Here is a 10,015-nt window from a genome sequence, read left to right as displayed (position 1 = left end):
TGTTTGGATCGTTCGGTTTCTTCTTAAAGGCGGGAGTTTTTTTTTTTTTTTTCCCTTTTCATTTGAGGTTTCAAATAATATTTTTTATTAATTTATATTTATTTGATAGCGTAAACTTTATTTTAAATGAATGTAAAAAATAAATATACAATAACACGATTGAATATAAAAAAATATAAATGAAATATATGTGAGTTAAAATACATTACATAGAAAGACGAAAATAATTATTAAATAATGGTAACTGAGAGATATATAATTTAACGCTGAAAATAGATTTTTTAAATTGAAATAGCACTAGAGTATAATTGAGTTTTGAATTGTATCCTAGCATAAAGTTTTTACCACATGAAAAATAACGCCTTCCATAGGAAAAAAACGACAAAAGACATGCAATATACAAAACGTGACCGAGGTCTTAACTTAACACAAACAAACAAACATAAAGCCATGACGTTAGCATAACATGACAATTTTTTTGTTATTAAATGCATGTAGTAAACCAAAAGAATAATCACAAGGTAACTGTTGGATTTTTTAAACGATTTTTCTAGTAAGCACTCTTATCTGTACAACAAAAATGTCATTGCAAATTATTATAATAGTGCAGAGGTATTGACAACATTTCTGGTGTCAACTTGTACTATAATAGTATCGGTCTTGTTAATTGCAGTTAAATATGATGAATATTGATATTTCTTATGTGTGACGTGATTTTCGTGAGAAAAAAGATGTCGGCTACACAAAGATAGAAAACCCTCTCATTCTTCAACAAGAACTTTAGGAAGTTGAGACAATGAATCTTGCCTCTCAATTATCGCACTTAAAAATCTTTTTCAGATTTTTTTGTAATAATATTTTATTCTTATATCATATGTTATCTACTCAATTAATTACATCACATTAAGCACAAATTATAAAGTATATTAATTCACTTCAACATATATATTAATCATTGGTGGTATCTTTTTAGAAGTTTTAATCAGTAATCACTTCATTTTAGAAAGTAAGAGCTCTGTCATGTGTTCTCATATTTACCGTTTTTTATCTCTCTCTTTTTTCCGTATTGGGTTTTAAAAAGTAAAATTTTGGGCGGCGAGAAAGGTTGATCGGGTAAAATTACGTGTACAGTACTTCTTACAACAGTAACCATTTGAGAAGAAAAGTATAGAATCAATCTTAATAGTTCAAATATTAATATAGCTATATGTACCATGGTAATATTTAAAGATTACTGGAGGGAATTAGTATATCTATAATGGGTTGATATAAGTTTTTCGGAAATATATATGTTTAAAGATAAATACTGTCCAGTTCAGAGAAAATAAAATACAAGGTTTATCTTGAAAATTATTTATCACAAAAGAACAAAAATTAATTCATAAAATTAGAAAAGGAGAATAAGCCAGATGGGCAAGCTGGAATATAGAAAAGAAGAAGCAAAGGTTCTTGGCTGGCTCTGAAAGAGAGACAGTCTGTCAATAGCCAAGTCAAGAGAGAGAGAGAGAGAGAGAGAGAGAGAGAGAGAGAGAGAGAGAGAGTTGTCCATATATCACTCTCTCTGTTATAGATTATTTATTACGTATATATATTTGAGCCCTTAATTCTGTGGGCAAATATATAGTTTCCTTGTTCCTTGAACCTTTCATGCCTCTCTGTTTATCCAGCCTTGAATCCTAATACAACAAACCTACAGACAGACAGAGAGACAATATGAGTCTTTTTGGCCTCGGAAGCAGGTTTTTTTTTCTCACTCTTTTTCTTTTCTGGTTTTCCAATCCAACATACTATCTTCTCTTGTAATACATATTCAGGGTTAGCCTTAATGAAAAAATGTAAAAAATAAAAATCTCCTTTCTTGGACATGATCGAAATGAATCCTGAGAGAGTGCATGTTTGTTGAAGTTGTAGATATCTTTTAATCATAATAATAAACTCATGAAATTGGTTTAGAACTTTAGATATACATCCTTCTTGATCAATTTTATTCTCTCTCTTTTCATAATATTTTTTTTCTTGGGTTTTTAATTTTGTCGCGCCTACTGTCATGGCTTTCGATATAACAGAAATCAGAAGACATTTCGTCCAAAGAAGAGTGCAATATCCGGAAGCAAGGTCGGTGTACTACTATTGATTCAATTTTTATTATGTAAGTTTCTTTGTTATATAAAAGTATTGACAAAATTCTTTATTTTTTTAATTTTTTTTAAAGGGTGCCCAACTTCAAAGGCACATTGATGCCACTTTGGGCAGTGGGAATCTGAGAGAAGCTGTGAGACTTCCTCCGGGAGAAGATATAAATGAATGGCTTGCAGTTAATAGTGAGATCAAAATCATCTCTGTTTAATCTATTTATTTACTTATTTTTGTTTCCTTAGTTTTGCGTCTATTTAAAGTTCATTTCCTATAACTGCCTATTTTTGTTTTGTCTAATTCTTTTGTGGGCGCTATTTATTTACTTGGCTCGGAAGTTGTAATTTTGGCAATTCGATTCTATCTAATTGTCGATTTTGTGTTTATGTTGTTAATAGCTGTGGACTTTTTCAACCAAGTCAATATTCTCTTTGGGACTTTAACTGAATTTTGCACGCCTTCAAGTTGTCCAACCATGGCCGCGGGACCAAAGTGAGTATATATTATCATCAAATCCAACTTTTATCTCTTCAATTTGCAGTTTTTTTTTTCTTTTTTTAATCAGCAGACTCTGTTTCTAGATTTTAGTTACTATAAGGTGATAATATATATATATATATATATATATATATATATATATATATATATCTATATCCAGTTTTTTTCTAATCAATAGTAGTCTTCATAAGTTTATATCAACATATTAACATTTCCAATCCGGCCATGTTATGTTGGTACTACTTCGATCTATGGTTACTTATTAACGCAACAAAAGTTTGACATGTTTTTCATGTGTTTTGGTAATATTAAGTGGTCGTGTGTAGTAATTAATTTACATGCATGCATGGTTTAAACTTGTGTACACAGGTACGAGTACAGATGGGCTGATGGGGTGACTATAAAAAAGCCAATAGAGGTCTCTGCTCCAAAGTACGTTGAATATCTAATGGATTGGATCGAAGTTCAGCTAGATGACGAGTCAATTTTTCCTCAAAAACTAGGTGAGCATATACATATATATACATACATATGATATGCCCCTTGATCATTGAGCTCAATAATATATGGTCTTTATATAGAAAAATATAGATACACATAAAGTAGCTTGAGTAGTAAAATGTTGTGCTATGAATGCATAAGCTCGTGTTGAGCAAGACCTAATTGAGAATGAACTTAATTATTGTGTCATAACGATAGGCTATAATTTTAATATTTGAATTATTGAAATATATTTAATTTTTTTTATTGAGAGTCTATTTCAAACGGTTTCTTCTATATATATTCTTATTTTGTGTGTGTTGTCTAAGGTGCTCCTTTTCAAGCGAATTTCCAAGATGTTGTGAAGACGATCTTCAAGAGGTTGTTCCGAGTGTATGCGCACATATACCACACTCATTTCCCCAAGATAGTGAGCTTGAAGGAAGAAGCTCATCTCAACACTTGCTTCAAGCACTTTGTTCTCTTTACATGGGTGAGTTTGTCATTAAATATGAATCATGGTATGATACGGGTGCTTATATAAATGATTTATTTATTAACTACTGAATTTTAATATTGTAGGAATTTCGGCTGATCGACAACGGAGAACTCGCCCCTCTTTACGACCTCATCGAGTCTATTCTACAGCAATAGCTGCTTTTGAGAGCCTAGTAGTTTGTTTTTTGTTTTTTGTTTTTTATTTTCATGGACTATTTTTCCCCTCATATTAGGTGGGATAGGGATAGGACTCTAAAGATTTGGAGTGTTTTCTTTGATACACATTTTTTTGAGCTTTTTTTAATTCTTTCTTTCTTGTTCTTTCTTTACTGGTTATGGTTTGAGATATTGTCAAAAACTAGGACGGGGTTTGCCTTCAAAACATCCCTTGTGAATTACAGACACCCTTATTTCTCTATTTCTTTATGTTCAAGTTACACCGTTTCTTTTTATTATTGTGTTATTGAACAAACCTATACAGTGAAATAATTTCGTTTTAAACAAATTTAATTTCCACTGTGATTAAGCAAATAAAGATCTGTACCCGTATTTCGGTTCAACTTAAGTTAACATTATTTATTATTTTTTTTTAAATCACATGAATTAGAAGATGGCTCTAAACATTGTCATCCCCAACTGTGTCAGTCTAAGAATGTAGAGCAAACATATTGTGCTCTCAACAAGTTACACCCATTAACACAATCTATTCCAATCAATTATTTTAAAATTCAATAAGTAAATTACAGGCTATGAATAAAAAAAATACTACAAAAAGAAAAATAAAAAAAAGGGGGCAAACTATTTCTAAAATTTTGGTTTGTTGCAGAGAAAATTTGATTTGGTATAGGAATGTTTGCTGTTCAGGAGCTGTATAACGTAAATAATGCTGTATTAAGCCACGTGATGACGACTTACAAATATCCTTGGACCTTGCTGTGTAAATTCCCACGCGCTTCAAGAATTATATATATGTATTTTTTTAACCACGAGCATATCGGCATTTTTCCAACCGGACGCGCCTGAACTCAAAAAAATTTCCATTTTGTCGGCCCATATCTTCGGCGAAAATCGAACTTACAATTTTCCTTCAGATCAACCAATGATTAAGTTACACCCGTGAATTGAAACAGTTTTATAATCATCTTTCACTACCCGGTTTGCATATACATCCTGGAAGGGGATTGGAGTGAAAACTCTCCTCCAGCTTCGGAAACTCTCCCGGCTCCCTCAGATACGGAGAACCGGCTCTGTCTTTATGAAGTTTCTTCACTTTCGAACTGAATTTCTTCCACGAGATTTTCCCTTCGTCCAACTGATCAACCAGCTTCACGAAGTTCATCCTGCAATAAATAAGAGATAAACAAAGCGCTGGGTATGCAAAAACAGAAGGAAATCGTACTCAGTTTGCGTAAATTACTTGTCGGGATTTATGGTCTTCTTGAAGTCCTCGAATCGCCTGTGGCCCTGAACCGCCTTGGCCATATTCCCGTCGTAAGTGTAGACAAACACGTCGCTCTCGAGGGCGACGGCGTAATCTATGCCCGCCAACATGTTCTGGTGGTTCTGGAATGGTCTCAGCTCGTCTTCGGTGGCGAGGGTCGAGTGAGAGAAGATGTTTGGGAAGTCGTCGCTCAGATACTTCATGCTTCTGTTTCCGTAGGCTTCGCCGGCGACCAAGTAGATCCGGGTCTCTGACGGAAATCCTAATCCTCTCAGCAAGAGGGAAGTTTCTCTCGGGGTCAACGGGCAACCGCCGAGCGACCTTCTCTCCGTCCCGTTGATCTCCTTTTCCTTCCAGTGAGCGACTTCGTAACGCATTCTGCGTAACTCGTCGTCCTCTTCGGCACTCAGACTATGACCGCAGCCCGTAAATGCAAGCATGTCCTTCTCGTACCTGTATAATATTAAGAATTCGTTAAAATTGCAGTTTATATATATATATATGCAAAATTCTCGCGTCCCCGAGAGAAATTATTTTTAATATGCTATATCAGATACTTGCCTCAAATGCAAAGCGAGGTAATGACTTCCGTTTTGTCTCATTCTAGAAACCAGGGTGGCCCCAAGTTCTTCTATGCGAGCTGAGTATTTTAGCGCCTTGTAATTAACACGACACCTCAGCTTTTGTATGGAATTTGAGATGCCATTATTGGCTATCCGAGAATCTGTATGAGTGAAGTAGACTACTCTGTGTTGCTGGAGCAATGGAAGGACCTCTGTCTTGTAATAGCTGACCTGATCATAGGAGTACAACTAAGATGATGAGACAGCATATCAAAGGCTATTTGGGCTATATAATTTAATAATTGAACCTCAAGTGTTAGCCTCATTCGGGTATATTAATGAGCCATCTCCGTTATTTATTTTGAGCATGAGTCTTGCCTAAGTATATATTTGCTTAAAATTAAGAAAAACCAGACAATTTTAACACGTTTTTGGCCTTACCTTATACCTAAGCTGTTTGACCCATTTGAAAATTTAAAACCAATTACACCGAACTACTTTTATACTTTAATTTTGAGATTCCAAGTCACTAGCATTGATTTAGAAAGAAGATACAGTTAATTAAATCCTACAAATTAAACAAGACTAACAGCATCCAATGATATTTCCCATCGCTCCTAAAACTGGTCCGCGGCTGAACGATAAGAATTCATGCATACCTTAGACCAAGATATCGGCGTTTTTACAAAAGGCTCGATGTTGGCATATGCGGACGGTAATTTCTCAACTATCTGGACGTCATCTTTCAGCGTCTCGATAAAATGTTGCCAATCAAAGAGGTCCTTGAAGTCACTGCGACGTATGTGTGACGATACGGTTAGCAATGTAGCTAAAAAAGAGGATATGATATGCAAATCTTTTCTAGCTCAATTGAAACAAACCTATCGTCTGCCCAGTATGAAGTGTGGTCGAGCGAGGGAAGTACAAGAGTGGCCTTCATGATCTTAGCAACAGCGACCATATCGCAGATCTGCACTCTAAGTTATTCATACATCACACACACATACCGAAATTTACATTGCAGTTTTATTTTTATAAAACAAATTCTTAAAAAAAAAAATCACAATATCCAGACCCCAAATCTCATCTGATTCAACCCGCCATTCGCATTTATAAGGAGGTAACCGTTCGTCTTCGTTTCCAACTCTGCGGATCAGAACACAGAGAAATCAGCAAAAAGGTTTGACTGAGGCAGAGAACGGGATTTCAGTCAACAAAATAGCCCCTTACTTTTCTTGCTCGGCTGGTCTATGCACTGCGTGTAATTATCACTGTCGGGTTTGGCCCAAATACCAGAGTACTGAACAAGAAGAAGCGAATTCTCGTCATCAAATTCGTTCCTAGCGGTATTTTAAAGAGCACTGGAATCAATCATTACACAACATAAACACAACACCAAACTTACATCTTCTATTCTCTTCTGGGTATCGACTGCTACGCCAGCGGATACCATTTTTAGACTCCGCTCAACATCGACTCCTTTATCGAGGTACACGTAATCCTTCGAGCTTTGTTCGTGAATAAATAGCCGAGAAACAGACTCAGCTGATTCCTAAATTAAAAAAATAAGGCATAATATTCAGACAACTAAGGCAAAAGAATAAAGAAAAAAAAAAAATTGACATTCATCTTCTAACCACCAAGTCAATTTACGTAATCCCTAGCTATTTTAGTTTCTTTTAGCATCTTTCTGAAATCGAACGTCACGTTTACATTCGCACAAATAAAATATGATCAGTACTCTCGCTTTCACGGTGACTCTATCTCTTAACAAGTATTAAAAGGATTAAAACATGATTATATATCGACAATTCGACTGACTAACCCGATCGGAACCAGCTCTTTCAATGGCGGATCCGAACCAACCAGTCGCGCAGATCTTCAAAATCCCGAGGAACAAGCACAGTCCACAAAACGCCAAGAACATCCAATGGCCGATCTTCTTCTTCTCTCTGAAGCCGAAATCGACCACCGCTGATCCAATCGGCTTTCTCAGCGAGAATCTCTGCCTCAGGGAATCGAATCCATCGCCGGAGCCGAAACCAGCGGCGATCTCAGATCTCGGCGAGCACATCTGGAGCTCAATCTCGTGGTGCGGGCTAAGGACTCCTCCACCGCCGCCCTGCGAGCCGCCATTGTTGCCGTTGTTGTTGTTGCTGCCACTCTGAGAGCTCGCGTTCGCGTTGCGCTTGAACGAGTGGGCTCGGCGAGTCATCGGGCCCGAGAATCGCGGGCTGTTGACTCGCTGAGAGACTCCATCGCTGGTGTTGTGATGGTGATTCATATCCTGCATGTTCTACCGGAAAGCGGGATGGAATTATAGAACCGCCATTGACGAACCACAACACGAACACAGCTTCCTTTTCGCCTACTCTTTCCAAATCTAATTCTCAGAACACGAAGACGAAAGAGGAAATCTGGCCTCACTGAAAATTATTTCAAAGGCGAGGTGAAAATCAAGATAACCGGTTTGCGTTCTAAAAAGATAACTGGTTTTCGCACTCTGAAAACAATCTCAATCAGTCGGAACTTCGAAAGCTCTTTCCTTTCAGTTTTTTCCGGGAAATGAGATAAAATAAAATAATAATGATAATGATAATGATTATAACGAGTTAAGATTTTTTTTTCTTTAATTAAAAGTGGCAATGGATATTTAGTATTACTATTACATTCCGTGTATTTGCATATACTTACACCGAACTGAATAATGACAATTCACAGTTCACACTTAGGTATGCCTTAAATGTCGGATCTTTTCTTCATGTTTTTATATTTATACATATATATTTTATATAGTATGTGTGATCGGATCTTTTAAATAATATATTTTGTTTTGGTAAAATGGAAATGCTTGGATGTCATTGACAAATGCCAATTGGGTTTTTCGCTTTCTTTCATTAGACATATTATTTTCCCGTGTTACCGTGAAAGTGTATCAATCTTACCAAACGAAGTCAATTTATGTTTTTTTCCTCCAAAGCATTGCACCTAAACTTGAATTAGACTTGATCGTTATCTTTTGCTTCTTTTTTTTTTTTTTTCTTTCTCTAAATTGACACACAAACAAATGTGTACTGTTATTCATGCATGTTCATGCATATGAAATAAAAAATGTTTGGTTCTGTATTCAATTCAAATTGCGTGGCCCTTGAAAGGAAATGTTAGGGTTATGTGAAATCAATAGAAGCTAATTAAGTTATTAAGTAGTACGAGGAAGAAATGACAAAAGTCGTTAAATGTTAAAATGCTTTTTTTAATAGTAAGATTTAAACCCTAGCTAAAAGACAGTATGAATAATTTAAATCATACAAATACTTTTTTGTATTAAAAAAATCATACAAATACAATGGATAGTAAAGTCCAACAAGTCAAATCATAAAGATAATGTACAACTGTACAAGCGATGGTCAAAATTGGATGACGGAGAATGTTTGAATTATAAATCATGTTAGCCAGCGTAATATTTAGTTCTTTTTTAATTAATGTATGAAGTTATATATAATTTTTTAGAACCGAAAAAAAAATCTGAAAACATTAATTAAAAAAATATATTTATATTGAAGACTAACAACATCATCATCTAAATTGGATGTTTGTATTTTAAATTTCTCATGGAATAATGGATGTTACTATTTTTGTTGTTGCATGTAAGACCATTTCCTACCCCATAACACTAAAATGGTATAACTAATTAGTGCAATTATCACATCAAACAGTGTTTTTATCTCCAATCCACAACATTAAATCTCACACCAATAAGAAATTATATTTTTACACTTTTTAATGTTACTTCATTTCAATCGCATATTAACCACTCTATTAATTTGTTATGTCAATAAGAATCTTATTAAATATTATATTATTTTTCTACATAAAAAATAAAATTAATTTATATTAATACTGCAAAATTAATATAAAAAAATCACCCTAAAAAATAAACATATTTTGGGATAACATTTATAAAATAAAGATTACATAAATATTGCATTTCATAGGTAAAATTAAATACTTTAAAAAATTAAAGAAAAATGAAACTCGCAAGTGCAAATGCAAATGCAAATGCAAAAAAAAAAAAAAAAAAAACACGTTGATACTTGTATTATTTTTATTATAATTGACATGCATTTTATTTTATATGTATTGTATTTAATTAATGCTATGTATTTTATTAGTGTTACTTTACTTACTCCTTTTTAATTATTGATAAGTAACTTATTTTTATAAATTATTTAAATATGGTCAAAATTATAAATTATTTTTTGTTTGGGGATGAATTACAATTAAAAAGTTTGTTGCACCAAAATGGTGTTGATGAATAGTTTAACGCTAGATTTGGTCTATACTATTCACCACACCATTTTCTCCACTATTTTGGTGTAAAAAATAGAGTGGATTGGAGTAA

At 34.1% G+C, this 10,015-nt stretch overlaps 2 protein-coding genes across 2 annotated transcripts; one reads left to right on the top strand and one right to left on the bottom strand.

The window, feature by feature from the left end:
- The first annotated feature begins 1,433 nt into the window (after nucleotides 1-1,433).
- On the top strand, nucleotides 1,434-3,919 carry LOC149400096 (MOB kinase activator-like 1A). Its single transcript, XM_089611337.1, has 7 exons — nucleotides 1,434-1,739; nucleotides 2,067-2,115; nucleotides 2,213-2,321; nucleotides 2,532-2,625; nucleotides 3,001-3,134; nucleotides 3,441-3,604; nucleotides 3,694-3,919. Exons 1-7 carry the CDS (start codon nucleotides 1,714-1,716, stop codon nucleotides 3,763-3,765), a joined length of 648 nt encoding a protein of 215 aa, XP_089467463.1. The 5' UTR covers nucleotides 1,434-1,713; the 3' UTR covers nucleotides 3,766-3,919.
- A 396-nt stretch (nucleotides 3,920-4,315) lies between these two features.
- Nucleotides 4,316-8,207, bottom strand: LOC149400095 (O-fucosyltransferase family protein). The gene is made up of 9 exons (XM_089611336.1): nucleotides 7,439-8,207; nucleotides 7,019-7,165; nucleotides 6,844-6,913; nucleotides 6,689-6,759; nucleotides 6,495-6,583; nucleotides 6,273-6,405; nucleotides 5,612-5,844; nucleotides 5,027-5,503; nucleotides 4,316-4,949 (listed from the first exon to the last, which is right to left on the bottom strand). Exons 1-9 carry the CDS (start codon nucleotides 7,904-7,906, stop codon nucleotides 4,748-4,750), a joined length of 1,890 nt encoding a protein of 629 aa, XP_089467462.1. The 5' UTR covers nucleotides 7,907-8,207; the 3' UTR covers nucleotides 4,316-4,747.
- Between the last annotated feature and the right edge of the window lie 1,808 nt (nucleotides 8,208-10,015).

The sequence above is a fragment of the Urtica dioica genome, chromosome 4, assembly GCF_054948205.1.
Source record: "Urtica dioica subsp. dioica isolate 48M chromosome 4, U.dioica_male_clone48M_v1_H2, whole genome shotgun sequence".
In the NCBI taxonomy this organism is placed as follows: Eukaryota; Viridiplantae; Streptophyta; class Magnoliopsida; order Rosales; family Urticaceae; genus Urtica; species Urtica dioica.
Note: the sequence above shows the minus strand (reverse complement) of the source record. Positions and strands in the feature narration are given on the sequence as shown.